General features: G+C 43.3%; 1 protein-coding gene across 5 annotated transcripts in view; it reads left to right on the top strand.

Moving 5' to 3' along the window:
• SERINC5 (serine incorporator 5) overlaps positions 1 to 25210 on the top strand; it is a 119158-nt gene extending 93948 nt beyond the window's left edge. For 3 of the 5 annotated variants that reach the window (XM_044925440.2, XM_006053984.4, XM_044925438.2), the window contains 4 exons: positions 4061 to 4127; positions 7211 to 7250; positions 8038 to 8182; positions 10289 to 14782. In XM_044925440.2, the coding sequence (XP_044781375.1) occupies positions 4061 to 4127; positions 7211 to 7250; positions 8038 to 8182; positions 10289 to 10436 (400 nt within the window). In that variant the 3' untranslated portion in view covers positions 10437 to 14782. Of the gene's footprint in view, positions 1 to 4060; positions 4128 to 4474; positions 4619 to 7210; positions 7251 to 8037; positions 8183 to 10288; positions 14783 to 19881 lie in introns of those variants that run through there. The other 2 variants (XM_044925439.2, XM_044925441.2) reach the window with 2 other exon arrangements.
• Positions 25211 to 25783: the final 573 nt, after the last annotated feature.

Genomic DNA, 25783 nt, shown 5'->3' on the forward strand with positions numbered 1-25783 from the left:
AGGGGAAATGTGGGAGGTAGTACAATTTGGGAGGTTTCAAATCTTGACTTCCTAGACTCAAAAAGGATTGAGAAGTTGGAAGATGTTACAAAAGGAGGCTGCATTGCCTGGGCGAAAACTGTCATTTGAAGATGATTGCAAGAATGTCTAGATTTCTCAATAGAATCTGTAGGAAGACTAGCTGGTTGTGTGCATTGCAGAGAGAATTCACCCATTTTCTTTCTTTTTTAAAAAAATTTTATTCTTATCTATTTTTGGTCCTGTTGCTATGAGAGTGCTTTCTCTAGTTGTGGGGAGCAGGAGCCACTCTTTGTTGTGGAGCTGGGACTTCTCATTGCAGGGGCTTCTCCTGTGGCAGAGCACAGGCTCTAGGTGCACAGGCTTCAGTAGCTGTGGCACAGAGCCTCGGAAGTTGTGGCTCACAGGCTTAGTTGTCCCAATGCATGTGGAATCTTCCCCAACCAGGGATTGAATCTGTGCCCCCTGCATTGGCAGGCAGATTCCTAACCCCGGACCAGAGAAGTCTGAAATCGCCCATTTCAACAGAAGTCCAAGACTGCTTGGGACTTCGGTAAGATCTTAGAGGCTCACTGTGCTGTGTTCTCTCCTAACTGGAGTATCCCCTCCCCACCCCCAACCACAGACACACAAACACACTCTCTCTCTCTCTAATGCTTCTTTAGGAGGCTCTCATAATGAACTCCAGTTTTGCTTTTTGGTTTTCTGCCCCAAGTCCTGCTTCTGTGGCACTCACTTTGAGGAGGTTTTACTCTTGGCTGTCTTAGCTTGGAAGTAGGGTTCAGCCAAAACCCATACCCTGGCTTTCCAGCTGAGGCCACCCCTGCCCCTGTACCCAGGCATTATGCTGTAAAGAAACGCCACAGCCTGGGCCCCGTCAGGAGTTCCCTGGTGGCTCTCTCTGTATGGCTATGCCCCTGTGCCCTCGTAGGCTGTCACCTGCCTGTCCTCCCCTAGCTATTCCTGAAGGCCCTCCTTGGACTCTAGATTTTGGCTGCAATTATTAGTCTGTTGGCTTTAAATTCACTAACTGTCCAATGAGACAGGATTATGGAGTCCATCAAGTTCAGTTCCCTCATGGAGTGGAAGTTCCTGGAGGTCCAGTGTTAGGACTCTGTGCTTTCACTGCCAAGTGTCTGGGTTCGATTCCTTGTTGGGGAACTAAGAATCCACAAGCTGTGCCCTGCCCCCCACCCCACAAAAGTCAGTTCCCTCCATGAACGTACAAGGAAACTGAGATGTGGAGCCTGCTCCTATATGTCTCTCCCAGTTACGGAAACGTTTCCTTCCACCTCCTTTGCTGAAGTATTGGGAGAGACATGTTCGTAGTCATTTTTCTTTCCCCTGGGATGACTTGGAGTCAGGTCGTTTTACTTAGGTGGACCCATCAGCTGGGTAACTTACATAATTGAATTATTAAGAGGTATTTGTGCTATAAAATGTTTCTGGCTATTTTAGTTTTAGCTATACTTAAGAGAAAAGAAAATAAGTATCTTTTTCAGCTGTCTAGGAATTTGAGTACAAAATTGGAAAAACTAAGAATCTTTACGAATGGTCAAACAACTTGCTAGTTCAAATGGGACATTCACAGCAATATGGCAGACCATTTGGAAATAATTGAAAGATTAATAAGATGGCATTGGAGGGACTAGTTTAAACTGAGAAAAGTTGGCATATCAAGGAGGGTTACCTATACTGTTGGTGTGGGCTGGACCTGCTGCTTTTTTTTTTTTTTTTTTTTAAGAATTGGGGGGGGTATATTTTTGGGACTCCTGTTACTCTGGAACCTGCCAGCTAGAAATCTTTATGTCTCTGCATCAGGGGTGTGTTGAAGGCCTCTTCCTACAAACTCTGGTTTCTCTTGGGAGCTGAGCCTCCAGCTCTGTGTTACACTGGGAAGGTAGATGAACTTGCTTACACCAAGGCTGAGAATAGTCACGTGATCTCTCAAGGGCCCTGTAAGTTGGTCAGGGGCAGAATCTGTGGTCTCCAGCAGGAAAGTCTGGACGTGTTGGCTGGAGATTTTCTGTGACCTGGTGGAGTTTGGCTAGTTCCAAAAGCAGCTGAAACAGATGTGGAGGGGCATCTGCATTACAAATCCTTCTTCCAGTGTGCAAGAGGTTCAGAGCTCAACAGAGGTTGGGAGGGCTTGCGGGAGCGGGAGGTTTATTTTTTTTCATTGTCACAGCAATGGAAAGATGCTACTGGCTTTTAGTGAGTGAGGGCTCAGGATAATAATCAAATAAGGTTACTAGACATTCTGTGTCCAGCTGTGTCCAGCTCTGCCCCAACCAAATGCTGTCAGGCCCCTCCCACCCCCACAGGAAGCACAGGGTTAAAGTCACTCAGGCCTGAGCCCTGGAAGGGAAGAGGTTATGGATAATCCGGGAATTGTCTTGTGCAGACCAGATGGTTCTAGTAATAGCCAGAGTGCAGACAGTAAGAATTTCCCAGGCTTTTAAAGAGTTTGTAAAAACAATAGTATTTTCTCAGTAATTCTAAGAAGAATGTTTTGTGGATAAAGGCTATGACTGAATAAAGATCTTATAGTTACATTTACTTATAGAAGTCCATATATATGATGAACTGATTATAGGTATTTTTAGAAGTAAGAACAAGAGCTCCCGCTCTTAGTATCCTCCGATATGAAAGTGAAGTGACAGAGTTGCCAGGACCAAAAGTTGGCTTTTCTGAAACCATCTTATTCCCAAGAAGTTAGGAAATGGAATATTAAGTCATACTCTTTTAAAGAATAAACGTCATCTTTCAGATGAAAATTCCAGATATTGATCTTTTCCTGAAGTTAAGTCACATGTCCCCCCATGGAAACGACAGACCGTATTAACTCATAATTCATATGCGCAAAATATAGCACCTTGAGTGCAGGAGCCAGGTGTGTATGTTTCTTGGGCACACAGCCATGGAATTGTTTCTGTCACTCCTCAGACCAGGCTCAAGCCAGAAAGTGGTAGTGGAGTGGGCCTCCATTAACATCCATCTGTTCAAAGCAGAATTGAAAGTGATGCTGTTGGACTTGACTGGACAAAAGAAACAATGATCTTGGATCCCAGAGGACCTTTTTATGAGGGAAGCCTTTTATTGTTTATTTGCATCTCATTGATCTCTTCTCTCCTTGGGAAAGAGGATGAGAATGAGTCCAGAAGACAGTGCTCCCTTTGTGGTTTATTTGGTTGAAATGAGTCTGAAATTCCTGCCTCTCCACTAACAGCTCCCACCGTCCCACCCTCTCCCCTATCCCTGGAGTGCAGGAGGAAAGGGATTGCTGTATGTCTCACTGAGTTCCCAGTGCGAAGAACAGGGCCTGACACAGGCCACACCTTCAGTAAACATTTGCTAAATGAATCTGTATAGATTATTCATGTACACTGTATATTTACACATAGAAATGTGCTTAAAATGATCCCCACCCCAGGAAAAAGTAAATGCCTTTTTGTACCTCTGTAAGCCAGATTTTACAACATTTTACTTCTCTAGGCAGGAGGAAAGTGGCAGGAAGAATTTTTTTAAATGACATTGATAGCTACTGTATACTGAATTTCTAAATAGAAAAACTTGTCTGTCCAAGGCTGATTATCACAGAAAATTGTGACGACCTTTGCTTTTCATGCCCTTGAGTTTTATCACCATTTCTGGCTTCTTTCATTGCCTTTGATCTCTTCTAAGTGAGACTAGTCAAAAGGAGGGGAAAGATAAAAGTGAAATATGAAAAGTATGTTGGCATTTGAAGGAGGAGAGGCAAAAAACCAAAGTGAAAACCAATATAAGAGGACCAAAAGACAACTTTTTTTTTTTCAAGCTTCTGTTTGCATAAAATGGTCTAATGCAATCCATGGAAGAAGATACCAGCTGTCGAGTTGGTCAGCCAGTTTTGGAATAAAGTGGGATATTAGACAACTTTTATTTAAGCAGAACTGTAGGTTAGAGCGAGCCTCCTTGGAGTCCTGGCCAGGCAGCTCTGCCCTCCTTCGACGTGTTATGTGACATGTTAATATACCCAGCTGACCTTTCTGTTTTGTGTTAGTTTGACATCGACGACAAGATCAAGTTCCGATGCTCTGCAGGGCCGGTACACAGCTCCCGAGCTGGAAGTAAGTTCATTTCCTTTTCTTGGCTGTGCTTTATCTTGGAAGACCCATTTTCCAGGAAGGCTTTTTATGTCTTTACTTGCATCTTTAGTGGTCTGCATCCCATGATCCCATTTTTTTTACTCAGGAAGGAACACGATTCCTGTACGGAAAAAGAAATGTCCTCAATATACTATAGGATTAAAATAAAAGTTGTGGATTTTTCTCCAACAAATTCAGCCTCTGGTGTGGCACCCGGCCACCCCGCTCCCACCAAAGGCCTGGGTAGCTTGTCAGCCTGCTCTCTGCTTTTTTCCTCTGTCGTAACAGAATGTATGTGGGTTGTTTTAACTTGCGGTCCCTTCCCCTAGTGTGTACCTGTCTGTGTTCTCCATACATGGCACGACTGTGAGGTCAGAAGGCGGCTGTCGGAAAGAGAAGGGGAGGGACACCCTGTCTGCGTGCTGCTGGGCACTGTCTGTACGTGAGCTTACTCCCTGCAGCAGCTCCAGCAGGTGGGCATTTCACGGGGTGAAGAATAGCAAACAGAGAACAGAGGCCTGTCGGTCAGTAGAATATCTTTTTCTTTCTGATGCAAAACTCCTTTTCTGAGGCCTTTGGTGGAAGATCCACTGAGGTCACAAAAGGTCTAATCAGATGGAAGCAGCCAGAAAGAGACTCTGCCCTGACTCCAAGAATGGAAAGAAGAGGCGTTTCCAGGGACGGCTAGGACTTGCTGTGTTCCAAGCACTGCATCTGTGATTTCATCTTCAAAGAAACCCAAGGAGGCTTTTATCTCCATTTTCCAGCAGGGTGGGGGATAAACAGAAAAAGGAAGCCCTTTAAACTTGGGATTTGCCGGCATGCAGACCATGTAGTCTTGCTCGAGTCGGTGTTGTGTTCCCAACCACCGTTGCCCAAGATCTGGCTGCTGTCTGCCGGCTCTGCTGCCGACCCTGCCTGGCGTCCGACCCCCGGCTGCCCTTCCCTGCGAGGAGGAAGAGCCCTGGGGTCTGTCCAGACACGAGCGCTTTGCCCTGGGGATGGGCCTGCCTCCGCCTGACCTGGAGAGAAGCCGGTCGTTATGAAGGGCTGTCAGCCTGCCAGCAGCATTCACCAGCTCTTTCTGTCACTTGAAGAAGGAGCGAACTGTACTGAGTCTGAATGGGTTGCTGCCTATTCTTCAGAAGAGAATGGCTCTAGAAGGCAGGCGGTCATGCTCAACCACTGACTGGGTGACCCCTGCTGAGGCTGGACCGCTCTGGCTTCAATATCCCTATTGTGTACAGAGGTGAAGTGCAAAGAACAGCAAGTCTCCGCATTAGATTTAAGAGAATGTTTTTCTTCTCATTCCGAGGAAAGAGCCCCAGCGTTCCCCTCTGAACCGGAGCACACACAGGATGGAAGTTGGTTCGCCAACTCCTTGCATCACTTTTCACAGGATAGACCTTTGAAAGAGAGAGTCAGTCATTGCTTGTGGTAACTTTAGCTTCAAAAGAACTGGGACCCCGGCATAACATGTCTTGGGCCCCCTGAATGAATTAATGAATCTTAGACTGTATCCCTTGATCCAAGATTCTGTCAAGATCAGTCCCTCTATTGACAAGTTTCCTTGACACAAGAAGGAAAAAGAGCTTGGCTTTGAGGGGTATAAATGGGGCAAAGGCTTGGATTCCCACGTCCTTGCCCCCAGCTCTCTGTTCTTTATCATAAAACTATCAAGCCAAGAGGCATTGAGGACCCAGCACTTCCTAGACTGTCCTGGTATGTGTTGTGTTTCTTATTCTGTTTACCAGAGTCTTTCTGGAATCAATGTAGTAATTTTTCATAAACGCAATATTTAAAAAAAAAATTAAATTTGTTGTCTTGAGTAGGTCAGAAACGTGGTACGTCGTTTGGAAGGAGCCACCCCCTGCATTGCCGTCCCTGTTTCCCCTGCTTCCCTTAGGCCGCCAGTTCAGAGCCTGATTCTAGTAGCAATGTGGGTGGGCCTGCTGGCTCCAGATCCCTTAGTTTTTCCCTTTCTGAGTCTGTCAGCTCCACCATCGAGATATCACATGCTGCCTGTTGGCCCTTGTGAAGCACAGACCTGGGAGTTCCCATCCACCCAAGTTCCTGTCCCAGCTCTGTCACTAAGCTTGTTTTGTGACTTAAGGCCAGGTCTTCAACCTGGCTGACCCCGGTTTCCTCACCTAAACGCAGGATAATGATCTCAGCCCCTGGCGCCAAAGATCGAGTGGAGCAGCAAGTAGAGCAGAGTGCCAGGAGGGACCTCCCAGAGGGAGGGGACCTTATCTCATTCACTTCATGTTCCAGGCTGAGTTTTCTAGAAGTGGCCACCAGGGCAGAGCCTGACTTGCAGGATATTTATTAGGGAGGCTTCCCCTGGTGGCTCGGAAGACTGTAAAGAATCTGCCTACAATGCAGGAGACCCGGGTTCAATCCATGGGTCAGGAAGATCCTCTGGAGAAGGGAATGGCAACCCACTCTAGTATTTTTGCCTGGAGAATCCCCTGGACAGAGGAGCCTGGCGGGTACAGTCCATGGGTGTCAGACATGACTGAGCAACTAACACTTTGACTTTTCAACACATGCGGAGGAGGGAAGGGGGGTTGAAGGGCACTGCAGGTTGGGCAGAGCCTCTGCTCATCCCAGGGGTGCTCGGAGCAGATATGACCCATCAAAGCTGTCCCCCAGGGGTTGTGGCTGTACCTTTACACCCCTGCTAGGAGCTCTTATCCTGCGTGGGTTGCCCAGGAAGGGATTGCTTGAGGGTGGGGCAACTCCCAGCTAGGGCAGAACCTGGAGCTGCCAGCCAGAGGCTCGCAGCGGCTGAGCAGGCACTAAGGGGGCACCCTGGAAGGGGCTCTGGGTGGCTCACCTCCATGTCCTCGTGTTTCCCATCTCACCAGCCCCCAGACCATCAGGGAAGAGCAGACACTTTAGTAGAACCTTTCGAAGGGATGAAGTGTGCAGTTCTGGATTTGGGGTGTAGTGGGGTGTAGATGGGGAAAATTTGGCATGTAGATGGCCTTTAGTTCTTAACCGATGTGGAGATGGAAAAGCAGAAAGCAAGCCTCCTGACTTGGTTGGTTTTGCCCTTACAGGTAGCCCGGTGTTGCTTTTGCTTCGGCTCTGGGGGAGAGGGTAAGTGGACAACATCCCGTCTGGGCCTCCGTGATGCCCTGCAGACCTGTACCACTCGTCTGTAGGCCTTTGGGATTTAGGCACAAATAACTTGAGTGGGAAGAGGAATTCCTTTATTCCAGAGCTGGTTTATTGTTTATATACTTTACACGTTCTTCCCAAAGGGTCTTTGGGATTTGTGTTGGTATTCTGGCAGATGAGGAAAAGTTGATATTTTTGGCTCATATTTATAAGTTAAATTACACAGTACATTTTTGAGGAACAAGAAGTTACATTTTTTTTTTTAAAGGAATGCAAATTTGGAAAATTTCTTTCATTCAGCTTCCTCTTCTTGAATTGGAACATTCCAGGGGCTGGAGAAGGAAATGGCAAACCACTCCGGTGTTCTTGCCTGGAGAATCCCAGGGACAGGGGAGCCTAGTGGGCTGTCGTCTCTGGGGTCGCACAGAGTCGGACACGACTGAAGCGACTTAGCAGCAGCAGCAGGGGCTTGAGAACTCTTGCTCTGCTATCACTTTCTTCCAAGTTTATAATAAGTTTTCTGTGTTTAAGAGCTCTCTTCTGTTAAATGTGCCAGTAGGTAACTCATCCTATTACAGAAGGTTCAGGGGTGAGGTGGGAGCTTGGGGCTCATGGCATAGATGAGCTTGCCTGAGGGTACAAATGGTGTTTGACAGCTTTCCTACTCAACAGCCTCTGGGCTGGAAATAAGCATGTTTGGCTTTGCGAAAGTGGTAAGCTTCCTTGTGTTCCCTCATGGAGCTTGTGCTCACTTTGTGGTTCACAGATGCTGAAGAGAAGCGGAATATGAAAGAGGGCCCACGGGTCATTTATGATGAGAAGAAAAGCACTGTCTACAGCTATGCCTATTTCCACTTCATGTTCTTCTTGGCTTCCCTCTATGTGATGATGACCGTCACCAACTGGTTCAAGTGAGTGGCCCCTCGTCTTAGATGTTTTAGAAGTTAATTTTTTAAAACATCCTGTTCTTGACAGCCTGAAAATCAGACCTCTTGAAGTCAATTAACCTCTTCTCCAAGACCTGCTGCACTCGTCTTCCCAGAAACAGTCCAAGTTCCTGACAGTCTTTTGACATACTTTTAACCCTGGAAATTGGTGATGCTTACTGCAGTCTTAAGGAAATAGGAGGTTAATAGCACATGGACAGTCTATAGAACATAGTAACAGAAACGGAAGAAGAACTTAGAATTCTTAAGCAATCATCTGGCTTTTAGAAAAGAGATGATACTCTTTTTTTCTACTTTGTCTTTTTTTTTTTTTTTAACACTTTCATTACAAAAGTTTGAAACATCTCAAAAAAAAACACTAATATGTAAGTATGAAAAGTAGCATAGGCCCTCCACCCCAACTCCATAACCACTGCTAATCAAATGATGTATTTCCTTTCATTTCTTTTCTGTGCATGTATAAGCCTGTATAATTTTTTTAAACATAAGTGTGATTACACATACTTTCTCCCTAGAGGGTTGGGTTTTTTTTTTGTTTGTTTTTTTGTTTTTTTAACTCACATGATGAGTCTGACTTTCCCTGTTACTACATGAAGGTTCTTTTCGATTCCTTTTGTATCTTTCTTTGATCCAGAGTTTTTGTTGGATCATAATTTAGTGTACATTAGGATATACCTAAGGTAGACATTAGAATAACTTAGGATAGATATTTGGGCTTCCCTGATAGCTCAGTTGGTAAAGAATCTGCCTGCAATGCAGGAGGCCCCAGTTCAATTCCTGGGTTAGAAAGATCCACTGGAGAAGAAATAGGCTACCCACTCCAGTATTATTGGGCTTCCCTTGTGGCTTAGCTGGTAAAGAATCTGCCTGCAGTGTGGGAGACCTGGGTTTGATCCCTGGGTTGGGAAGATTCCCCTGGAGAAGGGAAAGGCTTTACCCACTCCAGTATTCTGGCCTGAAGAATTTATTTAGACTCATTGTGCAACAGACATGCGTGGCTCCTCTGGGCCACGCTGCTGTGGGTGGCAGGGCCTGTATTCTAGTGCGGGAGGTGGATAGTGGTGCACATCAAATACAGTATGTCAGACACTGATGACTACTGGGGAGGAAAGTGAGGAAGAAGAACAAGGAGCGGGGCCGGGGATGTTGGGGGCAGAGGTTGCCAACAGACTGATGGGGAAGGCTTCCCTGAGGAGATCTTCCCAGGCAGCCTGAGGGAGAAGAGGGCATTGGAGCCTCTTGTGCTTCGCAGTGTGCCAGGGAATTCCTGGAACATTTTGGCTTGGGAAGCTTCAAAAAGGTTGGAGGCAGAAAATAACAGTATCAAAGATGTGTTAAAACTGGAGCCCTCTCTCGATCCTGGTGGGTAAAAATGGTATAGGCACTTTGGAAAATAGTTCCTCAGAATGTTGAACACAGAGTTGTTATATGATCCCGCAGCTGTACTCCTAATGATATACTCAAGAGGAGAAAAACACACATCCATGCGAAAGCTTATACACAAATGTTCATGGCAGCATTGTTCATAATAGCTAAGTGGAAGCAACCAAATGCCCATCAGCTGACAAATGGATAAACAAAAGGTGCTATATCCACACAATGGAATATTCCTCCACAACAGAAAGGAATAAAGTTACATACTACAGCATGGAGACACCCCAAAAGAAATATGCTGAGAAAAGCCAGTCACAAGAGGCCACTTGATTCCATGCCCGGTGACATGTCCAGAACTGGCAAAGCCATACAGACAGAAAGTGGTTAAGTCATGCCAGGGGCCAAGTGGAGGAGGAAATGGGAGGCCAGCTAAAGGGTGCAGGGTTTCTTTCTAGGGTGATGAGAATGTTCTAGAATTGACTGTGGTGGTGGTTACACAAGTCTATGAATATAATAAGAATCATGTGCTTTAAGTGGGTGTGCATTATATTAATATCTGAATTGAGTTGCTAGGGAAAAAAGAAAGGCTGGTGTGGGATGGCGGTGGAAGCAGGGAGAGACACTTGGTGGGAAGAGACCTTTCCACCACCTGTTCTCTTCCTGCTCTGACCACACCTGGGTCTCTTGTTTCTACAGCTATGAAAGTGCCAACATCGAGAACTTCTTCAGCGGGAGCTGGTCCATCTTTTGGGTCAAGATGGCTTCCTGCTGGATATGTGTTCTCCTGTACCTGGGTACACTGATTGCCCCCCTCTGTCGACCCTCTCCGCAGTACTCCGTGTGAGGATCTGAGCAATCTCCTTGGTTCTGCAGCAGAAAGTGATGCCCTTGAACAAATATCCCAGGAGTCAAGCAGTGACTGGTACTTTGTGACAAGCTGGCATTCCCCTGGCTGGCTTCACTGGGTCTGAAAAACCTTCAGGGGGGAAAAAAAATTACTTGATTCACTTTTTGTAATTCTGAAGTTCAAAAAGAAGCTACCAATTTGCCCCTAAAGAATTGAAAATTTCACCTAAGTTGATGCTGAGTGTTTATAGATTTTGTACGTGTTTTACCCCTAAATATTGGGATAGTGGTCAGGCTAGTATTTTCCTTCTGCATGTTTTTACCAGGACAGAGTTTGGGGAATGACATCTTTTCACAGGGATAAAAGCTTACTTTGTGTGGCCTATTACCTATCCCTGAAATAGACATGACAAAATCTGGAGCCCTTTGCCCCCAGTAGAAGGCAGACCCCTCAGAAGGCTCCACACCTCAGCCTGCAGAGCTCCTGCTCACCGTCCTGGTATTTATTGGCTCCAAGAGGAAGCATCTGCTTTTCATTCCACCCCTGTGCCATCTTCTCCCACCCCCGACACGTTTCCCTTTGAAGTTGTGATGCTGGGAATCACAGGCTTCACTCTGCCCTTGCCCTTCCCAGAGGTGCCCTCATCCCTTTGGGTTCAGCATCTTTCTTATAATGTGAAAAAGCACACTTTGCCATCACCACCCATGTGATTCCCCCCCCCGAGATTGTCACCGCCTGATCTGAGTTACTGCCTTAGTGACTTGCTTTGTAACTCAGATCAGGCGGTGATGGAGCCATTTGACCCTTACTCGTGGTGGTGTTCACGTGATGATAGAACAATGTTCGTGTTGTTGTCTTTGCTATAGTTCTTGTTTGTGGGTTGATAGTCATAATACTTTTGGACCTTATTGGGAAGTTGCTTCTCGACTGAAGCCTACTGCACCCCTCTTTCCATTACTGAAGTCAACCAGTTTCTCTTCCACGCGAGGCCTTTGAAATTGTAAAAGCAAAAGGGCTTTTGTTTTCCAGATCTGTAATGTGACCACACCATTAATGTCCCTTATGATTTTAGGGGTAGGTTTGCTAAGGTGAGAATCAGAGGCAGCACCTCAAACAGGGCTGACCAGGTAAGGCCTCCAATTATACAAATTGTAGAAGTGACCAGATGATATACTTAGAAGAAAAGGTGGGTGGGATGGGGAGTTATTTAATTAAGCCATGAGCAAAAGCCACAGAAACTTCCAAAGTACATACTCCTAAGGTGACACTTAAGAGAGATTTGACTCTAGGCAGCTGTGTAAGAAGATCTCCATTTTCAGTGTTGATGCTCTCGTCCAGGGAGGAGTTTACACAGTGGAATGTCCACCGGAGACCCCAGTGGAGACACAGCGGGGACCCACCTCTTAGTATTTCATGCAGGATGGAAAGAATCCTCTCGGCACGTCGGGTCCCCCATAAGCTGGGCTCCAGGGTGCCAAATGCTGACCTGGGAAATTAGTCCCGCTCTTCATTTCCACGCACTCCTTTGCCCTCCTCTCAAGAAAATGAGGGAGTTGGGTGGACGCAAGGGGCATACAGTGGATGCATTCCTCCAGAAACTTGCCTTAGTTATAGTGTTGGAGATTCACTTGTTAAAGGCACTCCTTGTGTGTGTGAGAGAGCCTTGTTTTGTACACTCGATCAAGTTTTTTTTTTTTCCCCCCCAGATCAGGAGTCTTCAAACTTGGTCCAGAGATCTTCTGTAGGCACAGAATGAGTGGTTGCCGTGTGTGGCCCACAGGGAAGCCTGTAGGGGTGGGAGTTCTGTGGTCAGACAGGTGGCGGCAGTGGGTGGCCTGTGCCACAGCACCCTGGCAGGGGCCCCTGCAGTGGCTGGTGCAGGGAGAGGCTCTGGGTAAGCGAGACTGGCTTTACAAAGATCACAAGGACAGGCAGGTCAAGAGCTGGGGTGCTGTCGGTAGCTGGTTTTGTTGTGTTTTCTTCCTGCTAGGGTCTAGCATCCAACTCTGACTTTCGAGCTGGCCCTTCCCGTGCAGAAACTAGCTCAGGAAGACACAGAGGAAAGGACAACACCAGTGGCCAGGCTTCCTTCCTGAGCCCCTCTCCCCCGCAGCCAACCCACATTCTCCAGCTGCTTAAGACTTGGTTGGTGCCTGATAATGTTCCTTACTGAAGGTCGGTCTGATACAAGAAGAGTTACAGTCATTCTGATTTTTATTCTCAACTGAACATTTAAGCAGTTTTATCCAAATGATCAAGAGAGATGTGGACGTTTTCTGAGGACTAAGGGTATATAAATAAGATGTTGACTTTAATGATTATTAATTGCAGTAAACAGTACTCAGGTGATAAGTCAACATTCATGGGTTTAAAGAGTCTACGTTTTTGTGCTATTATGTTTTAAGAAACTGGAAATACAGTGCCAATTGCTTTGAGTTGCTGTTAAGGGTGATGTTCATTTGATAAATTCACTGATAATCTTTTCAAAATAATAGACTTTGCTTCCTACAACTTTTTATACATGATTTAAAAAGTGCGTTCTCAGAAGCTGCTGGTCAGATTCCTTTAGCCATGAGAGCTGAAGATTTTTTAAAACTATGTGTAAGCTTCCTCGGTGCTGTTCATCCGATGTGGAAATTTTTTCACTTCTCATTTTCACGAGTAAATACACATAAATAGAGGAAGGGATTCTTCTGGGAGTGTTGCTGTTTATGTCTAGATGTGTCTCCTGACTGGAGACCAGAGACTTTCTCACCAAAGGCTTTCAGAAACCCTACTTGGTCCCTACTGGGTTGATTTTTTTTTTTTTTTTTAATGCTGGTTAGTTGGTTTCGTTTTTGTCCTCACAATTTCTTGGGAAATGGCTTGAAAGAATCGTTTGCCAGAAGTCCTTGGAGCTCCTTCGTAGCGTAGGTGGGCTGTGTGCATGTGGGCCAGTGGAGGTTGGGGGTCCCGGGGGCTTTGGGATTCTGGTGGCCAGCGAGGGTGCTCCCATACCCCTTTGTTTATTTCCAGTTGCTCAGAGATGCCTTCACTGTGGTTGACCTCTGTGTACTGCTAATTTCCCCCACATTGTCTCCTTCTGCCTTTTTAAGATTATTTGCTTATTTATAATAATTTTGGCCAGAAGTTTACTACCATTGGTGCTTCCTGTTACCCTGAGAAGGGAATTCCAGAGCCTGTATGCATTTACGCTGCCTGGGTCTTTTTCTCCTTTGATTGCCTTTCTAAAGAGCATCTCATTTTGGTGTACATTCATGTCCTACCCTTCTTGAAAATGAAAGGCAGTTTTAGGTATAACTAAGAAGGATGTGATCTTGGGCCAGGATCCCACATGTCCAGAGAGCCCCCTGGGCTCTCCTTCATTGAGGATGGCGCCGATACCCCTGGGTTCATGCCGTTCTCTGTAGGGTATTCTCCTTGATTGACTAAATCCCTCTGACTTCGTTCTTAACTGTGTTTCCTGCCGTCCTTAATATATTTGTAAAGCCTCAGACATTTTAATCCAGTTTTGTATTTTAGGCAGAGATGTGCTCTCTAATATACTCGCTTAGCAGGATACAGATCTTTGGAATTAATGCTAACCATTCTAAAGATTTCTCTCTCTCTTTTTTTTCCCTTCCTCAGTAAATCATTTACAGAAGTGTTCATTTTGAGAGGATGAAGTATTTGGCTTTTACCAAAGAGGCGTTCTTTTTTTAAAAGCAAAATCCTTTCAGCAAAAACTTAACTTGGGGAATGGTGGATTAAGAATGCATTTGTCCACATCCACTTCTGTAGGTGTTAACCATGTTTATGTGAGTAAAATGTTAGAAAGAACTCTTTAAGGTAATCCTTTGTGGTGAAGGATCCTGGGAAATTCTCTCAGGTAAAGAAAGCTTGCAGCAGATGGGTAATATATGTCTTGAGAGCTATTTATAAGAAATTTAAGGATTGTTTTGTTTTCCTTTATTAAAGATTTAAGGTTATTTTACTTTGAAAAAAAACTACAGAAATTTTATAGTCATAACTTTGTTACTTTTTAAAAAAAACTTGTCTGAAATAATTAGATGTAGCCAAATTATGTGGTTATGTTTTGCTGTTAGAATTTGAAAATGTAGTATGTGTGGTAATCTACTGTTTGAAATTTATAATGGTCTTAGATATGTTTGAGTTTTGGTAACTTTTAAAACTAGTTATTTTTTTTTTGTTTTAAGTCACAAAGGCACCTATGGATTTATAATTGGGGTTTTTTTGAACGCTAATTTTTCTATGAAGAAGCCGAAGTTGACCAGTCTTTTCCTAGGTGGAAAACTCAAAACTTGTTAACTCTGTACTTTAATAAAATTAAAAAATGAAAACTATGTTTTTTTTTCTTCTTCTTTCTGTTGAATATATTTATAAATAAAGTCTGCCAGGTACCATTTTCCAAAGATGTCTTCAAATGTTAATTCAATCTCAAGTTTCATAGAGTCTGTTCTGCTTCTAGAAGATACAAACAGGAAAACCCAAGTTTTTTGCCTTTTTCCTTGCTGAAAGCCTCTACAACCTGCTTTCTTCTTATTTTTTTTTTAATTTACTTTGCTGTGAAGGGTCTTTGCTGCGGTGCTCACAATCTTTAGTCATGGCATGCAACTCTTAGTTGCTGGACCAAGGATCAAAGCTGGGCCTCCTACATGGGAGCATGCTGTGTGACAATACTTATATTTTGGCAGAAGCCGTCTTATATAACTAACTGAGATTAGGAGACACTTAAGAGTCTTAGAAATCTTCTGTTTAGCCAGAAGATTTGGCACTTCCTTAAATCTTTGAAAGCTTAATAAGAGGCTTTATCTTGACCTTGAGGCTACATTTTTACTTGTGGCATCTTAGAAATGATAAGTAGTTAATAAAACAGTGTGGTTGGAAAGATATTTCATTGAGTGTTTTTCAGTGTGTTGTTGAATGAAAAAAAAAATTGTTCAGTGTGATCCAAATCCTGCATGTATGAAATCTTTAAAAAAAAATAATTCTGGAACTTGTTAAAACAGTAAGACTTAGGAATTTCCTGGTGGTCTAGTGGTTAGGACTCAGCATGTTCACTGTGCGGGAGGGGTTGGGGAGGAGGGGGGACTTGGACAGTGAGGGCGGAGAAATCAACTCAATACAAGGATAAGTGGGGATTGATAGCCAACAAGCAGAGGGATGAGGTGGTTGGATGATATCACCACCTCATTAGACATGAGTTTGAGCAAGCTCCAGGAGACAGTGAAGGACAGGGAAGCCTGGCATGCTGTAGTCCATGGGGTTTCAAAGAGTTGGACATGACTGAGTGACTGAACAACAAGAAAAGCAGAGGGAGGGGATCCAGTAGATGGAAAATTACAAGAGGAGATCTCAGGTAGAGAGATTCTTTCTCAAGGTAGACAGGCCAAGTGTAAGCAGACAGGGTAGGGGACCCTAGAGAAAGAACCAGGCATAACTTTAGTAACAGAAGCCGTTTTAGGCCTGAGCTATTTTGTGATCTAAGCCTGGCCACAGTGCCTGCCCTTGCAGAGGGATAGGTCTCAGTAGTTAATGATATTAAAGGAACAAAAGAAGGTAAGAACTAGTAACTACCAGGACAAGGAGATAACCTAACTTCTTCAGAGACAACATGTCATTTGTAAAGACTCCCAGTTCTGTTTCAAAAGTCAAGATTAATCCAAAGCACGTTCTTGAGTTGTTTTGCAGAATTCAACTCCACAGGAGTCCTCAACCATCAGATTAACTGGAACCTAAGAGATGATGGGCTTCCCAGGTGGCACAGTGGTAAAGAATCTGCCTGCCAATGCAGGAGACACAGAAGAAGCACGTTTGCTCCCTGGGATGAGAAGATCCCCTGGAGTAGGAAATGGCCACCCACTCCAATATTCTTTGTCTGGAAAAGTCCATGGACAGAGGAGCCTTGTGGGCTGCAGTCCATGGGATCTCAAAGAGTTGGACATGACTGAAAACAAGATACACGCAAGGGATGATGATGATTTTTTTCTGATCCTCATGACTCCTATCAACTACAGCCTGGACTCTGTCAATTGTTGCCCCAATTCTATGCCATATTCTCCTCTGCTCACACCCCTTCATGAATACACATGTCCCCTTAGCTTAAAACTTACCAAGTTTTTTTGTTCAGGGAGACACTGCTTTGGGAAAGATCCCCAGTGTCCTTACTTGCTGCAAGTGATAATAAATCCTTCCTTCTCTCAGTCTTTGGCTTGTATCTTTTGGCTGTGAAACCCACCAAGAGGCAAACCCAGTTCCTGGGTAACGAAAGGACTTTACACCAAAGACGGGGGGAATGAAGAACTTCAGATGTCAAGGGTGGGGAGTCTTGCTAAGCCAAGGTTGTGCTGCCCTGGCAAGGACAGAATGGATGTGGAAGGCTAAGGTTGAGGTCTGGTCAAGAAGAGAGCTCAGAGGAGCCTGGTTTGGTCAAGGAGATGGACTTGGTCAGAACACACACATAGTGCTCGCATGCTTGGAGAAAATGCACCCAAAGCGTACACCTATTGTTTCGTCCCTACCCTCCGTTTCCTTCATATTTTGGGAACTGTTCACATAGTTGTAGCAGGAGCAGCTATTTTCTTTCCATATAATTGTCATAGCTACAGTTAGTTGATTCAGGATTGGACTTTTCATTTAAGCTGGGTGATCAGCCTCTCTGGAAGTTTGGACTTGAAGTGAGGAGTTGGGAAGCTTAAACGATGTTGTTAGTGTCTGGTTTAGGTATTACAAACACAGGGAGAGAAAGCCAATTTGTGAAGATCTGGGATTAAAATGGGTGTGCAGAGGGGCAGGTATGAAAGAGGGAAGGGGTGGGGCAGAGAGAATGGGCTTCCGGGTTTTCAGGGTATTCTTAACGTTCCCCACTCGAATCCCATTCTGGAGCCTCTGTTTGAAATAGCAACGATAGCGATTGTTCATTGAGCATTTGATGTATGCTTTGTAAAATTCTCATAATGACCCTGTGGAAATTACTGTTCTAACTTTCATTTTAAATTTAGCGGGGGAAAGGCAAACTTTTCTTAAAATCCTTCCTGCGGTTATTTTTTTTTTTAACAGAGGTGGCCAAATCTTACCTCTTCCCACCCATCTTTCCCATCTCCTTTTCTTTACCATTTTCCATCCCTCAAGGTTTTCCCTTTTAGGTCAGTTTTTGCTTTTAATACACAGAACTTCCTCCTGGTTTCTGTGTTTGCATAGGTATTATATCAGTAAGAAATTGCCTCTGAGTTATAACAGAGTGAACTTCAGTGTCTTAAACACATGGGATTTTGGTTCAGCATCCCAAGGATGTCAGGCCAAAGGTTGCTGTGAATTTCTGGCTCTTTTCTGAACTCCAGGGGTTACTTTGCAGATTTATCTTATTTATACTCCAAGCAGAAGACCAAGGAAGAGCTCAGGGCTCATGAAGAGAAAAGCACATTGCATATTTCAGCACAGGAAGCATAAAGGCCTGAAATATCTTGTTATTGCCAGAAAACAGGAAGAATTTTAAAGACCCTCTGATGACAAGCTAAATTATGTCCAGTAATAACTATTACCTAGAAATAAGTCTTGTAATCATTATTGTATGTTTATGTATATTTTTCTGCCTTTTTAAAGGGAGAAAGTGAGTGAAAAGACTCGAGTTAGAATTATAATATTAATAAAAATTCAAAAGATACAGGTAATTAAGTTTAAAGTCAATGTTTAAATGCTTAAATCACTAAGTTTATAAGGTTAAACTTTTTAGGTTTCCTGTGTTTTAATTATTTAGAAAGTTTTGTCTATGCTAATGTGAGTCATCATTGTTGGGTTTTTGAAAGGTTTGAGAAAATCAAATGTATCAAAATTAAATTGTACTTTGAAATTTCTAAGACTTTTTTAAAAAATATGATGAATGTTTTATTGCATTTATCACTTTTTTAAGCCAAAGTATTTCTCACATTTATAAACCAAATGTATTTATCACATTGATAGGCCAAAGAGATGTTAATCAAAAACAAACATAAAATTATTAATCAATCTTCAAATAAAATGATATGAGTTTAAAAGGTTTTAAATTATTTTAAAATATATATAATATATATAATTTAATATATAAAATGGAAGTTGAAATATTTCAGTACATAAATGCTGTCTTCAAACATAATAAAAATTTAGATTCTTTGGGTGTGTCAGTCAGTATAGGCTAAGATATGCTGTGGTAACAAGCAAGCCTAAAAATCTCAGTGTTTACAATGACTAAAGTTCAGTTCTCACTCACAATGCATTTCAGTTATCAGCTGTCTGCAGTTCTGCTCCAAGTTCTCTTCATTCTGAGAGCCAGACTGATACAGCAGCCCCTATTTGGGACGTTGCTGATGAAGGTGGCTGAATTCGCCACTCCAAAAAATGCTACTTTGGAAAAAGGCAATTGAGAATATATAAGACAAGTTCTTTGCCCTTCCCTATTTGTCTGAAAGCAGAACATAAATTTAGAAAAGCATCCCTCTTCCCCCCTCTACCAGAAAGGACAAGCATTAATCCCTGGAGATGACTTTGGACCCTTATCCATGGAGAAGACATTGACTTAAATCTGCATAATAAACCTTTCTCTAATTTGCCATGCTTTTCCTAGTCACCTCTTCATCCTTGGCTTGCCCCATACCTTTTCTTTGCCTTTAGCTAAAGATGGTATTTAAATCTGAGTTCAAAGCTACTTTTGAGAGTTACTAATTTTTCCTGTATATTTCCCATGTATACGTGATGTATAAAATAAAGGGTACCAAAACATCCCATCCCAAAATATGCCACTTGGATGTATTGATTATTTTGAGCTATAGCAAGTAAGGAGCAATGCAGGGAGAGGCTTTCTCTGAATGCCCCTGGCCTGCTTATAGACAGATCCTCCAAAAGGGACTCAATAGTCATAGACCCTGTTGACTAAAAAGATGCACGATGTGAGAGTTTTGAGTTAAGTGTTATTTGGGGCAAAATGAGGATTTCCGCCCAGGAAACAATACCTCAGATAGCTCTGAGAAACTGCTCCAGAGAAGCAGTGGGGCAAGAGAAGTGAAGTCAAAGTTGCTCAGTCGTGCCAAACTCTTTGCGACCCCATGGACTATACAGTCCATGGAATTCTCCAGGCCAGAATACTGAAGTGGGTAGCCTTTCCGTTCTCCAGGGGATCTTCCCAGTGCAGGGACTGAACTCAGGTCTCCCGCATTACCAGCTGAGCCACAAGGGAAGCCCAGCCCCTATATAGTTAAGAAGCTTATCTGTGAAAAACTTTCAAGGTCAATATATGTGATTTTGGTGAATGGGGAATTCACACAATCATGAACTTCTCTTACAGAAGATTTTCTGCTAGTCACAAGGAGCTGATGTCACTATGAAGGGATTTAGTGCTTTTTTTGGATTTGAGGCTTGGGATCTTGAAATCAGTTCCTGAAAATATCTAACTAAAGTCTTCTTCTACCAGTTTTCCTGCAGCACAAAGCACCTCACCCTGAACTCCCTCCGGGAGTGTTGAAGGTCAGCACCTGCAGCAGCACAGGGTTCAGTCTCCAAACAGGCAGATGGCAAAGGCCCCCGGCAGGTTTGTAGTTGACAATCCCTTCCCCGGGGAATGTCATCAAAGACTAGAAGTTGCCCCCACACCCAGATTTCAACATAAGCCCCCATCTGTTCTTCTAAGGGTCCGTTTATTTATCTTTCTTAAAAATCATTTACTCTTCCCTAAGATGCCTATGTCCCCTTTCTCCTTTCCCTATTAAGATGGTATGTACGTGAATTGTAAGCCACTTTGGGGAGCCAGTTTTCCCTGAGCATCTTTCATGTATATGTGAGGTATGCATGTTAATAAATGTGTCTATTTTTCTTTTGTTAATGTGTTATATTACAGAGGTCTCAGCTTAGAAGAATGGAGGGAGACTTTTTTTTTTCTTCTCATATACATTGGTTTCAAGAAAGAACACTGGCAGAATCACAAAGTGACTCTCAGAGCTTCTTCCTCAAGGTGGTATACATCACATCTGTTATCACTGTATTGATCAAAGCACATCCTATGGCCACTCTTGAGGTCAACAGACGGGGGAAGTATAATCTTCCCACACGGAGAGGTGTCTCAAATCACATAGTCAAGGCTGGTGCAATAAGGCAGGCAAGTGTTACCCTCCCCCAGAGTGGGGAAGCTGATATTTTGAACAATAATATAATCTAATATAATGGGGAATAAGATTTTTAAAAATTCTTACAATGTACTTTTTCCCCTTGTTATACATGAGGTCAATGTGTCTTAACTTACAGAAACGATCGTTTCTGGGTATTGGAATTAGGGTGATTTTTAATTTTCTCCTTTGAAAACTTCTATAGTGAATATATGTTTCTTTTGAGAGTAAAATTTCAATTTAGAAATTCTTATTAAAAATTACTTTCAAATGTAAACAGAAAAAGAAAAACTTAAGACAAAAATTTATTTCATAACCAGATTAAAATTTATAAATTTTATTTGAACGAAAAAGGCAGTTATCCACATAACTAATCTGTTATTTTTAATACAGGAGGGGTGATATGTCCAAAACTTTTAATATCTCACAACATAGAAGGAAAAAATAAGTTGTATAGCTTGTGTTTTAGGTATCTCTCTATCCAACCTGTCAGCTTAGAGTGTGGTTATGAAATGGAATGTGTTTGTTAAATAAATACCTCAGTACATGATGAATGTTGGTTAGTTGGCTGGGGAAAGCATAGTCTCATGATGACTTAGAGGCATTTAGTGTTACAAGATACATTCTTTTGTGGTTATCTGGCTGATGTCATGGAATTCTGACTTTTGCCACCAGGGAAGATGATATTTCTCCTTGGCAGGAAACTTAAAATACTTAGTACAGTTTGGATCTCATTGCATGTTATCACAGTGAAACTTTCGTGCTTAATTGGCTCTCCTTTGCATCTGATTTTACAGTCAGTGCTGGTCTTACTGATGAACTAGCTTTTTGTAATCCAAGTTGGATTTCTGCCTAATTGGTTGTTTCTGTCCCAACTCTACATGGTGGTTGAGACAAAATCAGATTTTCAGTTCTCCCCTCTACCCCACCACTTTGGTTATTCAGTATATTTAAATGAATTTTCATAATGATAATCCTAAAATGTTCTTCTCTTCTCTTTTGTCTCTTGGAGACAAGAAAGCTCGCAAGATCACATTGATAGGTGACTGACTCATAAGCTCCTCCTTGCTCAGATATAATCTCTGAACTGAGCAAGCTTTAGATGAAGCTTGCAAGAAGGCTCATGATTCAGCCTGTGATCCCACCAATAAATGGTGATAGAATCAATCTCTTTAGGTCTTTCTTCCATTTTTTCAAGTAATAACTTTACATCTCTATATCTTCCTCCCACCACTCAACCCACAGCATGGCCTTTTTTTGATCCATGTGATAACATCTCTTGAATCAATTTGCTCTTCTCTATCTCCAGGCCTTTTTAGTTCACCTTAGAACCCCAAGATTAGTAAAACAAACTTGCGCAACTGGCTCTCTCAATTTTCAGAGATGCCCGATTCTTTACTAGCGTCGGTGACCTTTCAAGAATGTAAATCTAGTAATCTAGGTCACTCCTGTGTAAGGAGCCCTAGGCTTCATCATATATTTATGGCCCTCAAGTCCCAGAGACCTGGCCTCTGCCCCTCTCTCGTCTACCTCCCAGTGCTCTCACCCTAATACTTCTCGTGTCAACTTTGCAGTACTATTCAATCCTTTGGTATCCCTAAATGTCCCTCCTGGATCATGAATTTGATTCTGCCGGGAGCATTCCTCCGTCCTTCATTTCTACCAGCCTCCCTAAATTTCAAGCTTCCTTTCAGATACCTGTTCTTTCAGGACACACTTCTTAAAACAGTTCCCCCCTCAGCCCCACTCCTGTTCAGATTTGGGTTATAGAAGGCGCATAATACTTTTCACGGTATTGTAATTTTCCAGTTTTGTGGTGGCATCCTCTTCTCCGTGAGGGCAGAGACGATGGGTTTTTTCACCACAGTATACCTAGCACCTAGGATAATGCTGCAATGCTAGGATGTGCAATTGCTGTTTGTTAAATGGATGGATGGATCTCTTCCCAAGGAAAATCAGTAACTAGACCATGTTGGTTAGTGATACTGGGAGGCACAGAATCTAGCACCACACAACTACCATCTCCCTGTGCCATCGGGGATGGAAGGAACCCCTATCAGGTTGTCTGCCTCCATCCATTTACTTTGCAAACTGTCCCAGCCCTCCTTCCCCCTCATAGGGTTACAGGGATGGACTCCTGGTCGCTCTGGTCATAACCAAGGCTGCCCGCAGCCATCACCAACTGGGTTCGGGGTTGGGGACTATTCTAGGATGAATTATTTTATCCTAGAATATAGAATTGTAGTAGTTGGTGAATTAGTTGGTGAATTATTCTAAGATAGACCCTGTGTCCCTTCCCCTGGAGACTAGACAGAGATCAAGAGAAGAAAAAAGAAGGGGAAAGGGGAATTATCTCTGAAAATAACTCCCCCTTGTCTAGACAAGCACCATTTGACATAGGCCCTGTTCATGGTCATGTTTTCTGCCCTGTGGACCAGAAACCCAGAGATTTCTGTTGGGAGCAAGATAAGGTAGAGAAAACTCTCTGAGATAAGAGTTAAGATCGTGAGAGAGCTCTAGTAACTATTCCACACTCTGGTCTTAAGAACTTCACTTGACTCTGAGTTTTCCATGAAACACTCCTGTAGCCTAATAAAATTTTCTTTTATTATTGGTATTGGTGTGGATAACTTAACATTACTAAAAACAGGATGTCACTTTATGTCTTAGAGCCCTAAATCTGCTTGAAAAATAAGTACAGAAATGAAGACGAGCTACAGGAGAGCAAGCAAAAGCTCTCCAGATCTTGCAGGGGCATCAGTCACCCTCACAGGTGCTTGGCAGATGCAAAGGCAGGCAAAGGAGTAGAAGAGCTTGATAGTGGAAGGTTATGTTCTGATTGGAAGCCGCTGCCATGAAGAAACTTGTTTGCAGGCTAACAGGCTAACTAGATGCAGGCATCTCTTGTGGTTGGTATGGGTGGAGATTTAGCTTTCTCTACTTAGTCCTAAATTGGAAGTGGGGGCAAAAATTATGGAAGCTCTCAGTTATTAATCAAATTCTGGCCATTTTGAGTCAATCACTACAAAGGTTGTTGTTTGGATTCCTGGGTTGGTTGCTTCATGTTGTGGGTCAGAGTTCTTGTGTGTGTTTTTGGTTGTCGGTTCTTTTTTTTTTTTTTAAACTGTACAGCACAGCCTGTAGGATTTTAGTTGCCTGATCCTGGAGGGATTGAATCCAGGACCCCAACAGTGAGAGTGCCAAGTCCTAACTGGACTGCCAGGAAATCCCCCAGCATTCTATTTCCATATATATAAGCTGGCCATTGTCCATTTATTTCAGTATCTCATGATGATACTTGTATGTATCTACCTCCTTTACTTTAAAAAAAAAATAGTAAAAGAAACTTCTTGAATTCATCTTGGTCAAGGGCATAATGTGTGTGGAAACATGTTCTGCTTTTGGAAGGCGTTTTAGCATAAGAGACACAGAAAGAAGTATATGCATCAGGCTGGGGTTCCAGGAGATGTGATCAGAAGAAGCCACCTTCCTGGAGAACAGTGGGAAATGCCAGATCGTCCACGTTCATCAGGCTTGGAAATCTGCTGGGAGGTCCAAGTCAGCACAGTGGCTTTGGAGTCACTTTGCCAAACTTCGTTTTCTTTGCCAGCAGTGCCACATCTAAGGCTTGGATTTGAGGGCTGGTGAAATGGGAAGTGGAGCGTCTGCTCACATAGCTGCAACTAACACCCAGACTGTTCATGTTCCCCTCAGATTCCAAGTGCCACAGGGCTCCCTCATATACAGTGGGGACACAGAACGATGTCTCCACTAAAAGAATGCTTGGGTATCACCTAACCTGCTTTCTACCACCTCCTCGTAGAATTCTTTAAAAAAACAAAAAAAAACTAGGTGAGGAAACAGATTTAGAAAATATATTGGTTTTCTGTGGCAGCTGTAACGAATTATCACAAACTTAGTGGTTTAAGCAACACAATTGAATTTGTTCACAGTTCTGGAGGTCAGAAGTCTGGGTGGGCTTGGTGAGGTTTTTTTCCTCAGGGTATCACAGGGCCAGAAAGTAAGCATTGGCTAGCTGGAGCTCGTCTCTGCAACCTCTGGGACGAATCTGCTTCCAAAGTCTTTCAAGTTATTGGCAGAAGTCAGTTCTCTGCGGCTGTAGGTCTGAGGTTCCGGTTTCCTCCCTGGCTGCTAGCCAGGGGCCACCCTCAGTCCCTTCTCAAATGGCCCTCCATCTCCGGAGCAGCAAAAGCATATGGAGCCCTCTCATGCTCCAGTCTCTCTGACTCCCCCTTCTGAGCTTTAAAGGACTCACGTGACTGGATCCGGTCCACCCAGATAATCTCCTCACGTTAAGGCCAATTGACTTGGAGCTTTAGTTATATCTGAAGAATTCCTTCACAGAAATCTGGAGATTAGTGTTTAATTGAATGAGTAACCAGAGGACAGGACTCTCAGAGAGGCCATCTTAAGATTTGCTTACTACATGTTTTATATTACAAAGAAATTCTGAGCAGAGAGAGACTCTTGAACCAGTTCTAGGTAATGTGTAATTATTACGTAAAGGCGGAGAAAAAAGATGAACATTTTTCTGACCATCTATACATTCATTGTTAAAAAAAAAATTCCTGAAGGTATAGGGACTTCATTCTCATTTGCAAAAAAAAAAAAAAAATCCAAGGCAGATATTCTGATTGGTGGGTGGCCTTCCTCTACCCAGTGATGCAGAGACCCCCAGGTTCCATCCGTATTGTAGCTCCCCACTTTCCTAGGGCCATCGCCTGCATCCAATTGGTGCAAGATGAAAGAACAGGAAGGACATGCATCTCCTCTTCAAGCCTTTGTCTAGCGGAATCACACATTATTTACAATCATTCCCTTGGTGTCAACTAGTTACGTGACTGTGCCAAAGTGTCAGGATGCTTGGAAATATAGTCTAGCTGTGTATTCATGAAGAAGAAATGGATTGGTGAATAGTAGTAGTCTCTGCTTCAACCTACTGTGTGCTGGCACCTTACATAATTCTCATTTAATTAACACCACAGCCCTGAGAGGTATATTGGTCTACTCAAGAGAACTGGAAACTGACAGCCAGAGATAGAATTTTCACACGGTTCCACAGCTGTTATGTGAAGGACCTAAGCTAGGGTCTATATCCTCTTTGACTCCCAAACTCTGTTTCCAGTTTGACATATTAGTTCTTCTATAGAGTGTTTGGAGATTAAGCTCTTGTTTAGGGAAGGGTTGGTTGAA

The sequence above is a fragment of the Bubalus bubalis genome, chromosome 11 (genome assembly GCF_019923935.1).
Source record: "Bubalus bubalis isolate 160015118507 breed Murrah chromosome 11, NDDB_SH_1, whole genome shotgun sequence".
Taxonomy (NCBI): domain Eukaryota; kingdom Metazoa; phylum Chordata; class Mammalia; order Artiodactyla; family Bovidae; genus Bubalus; species Bubalus bubalis.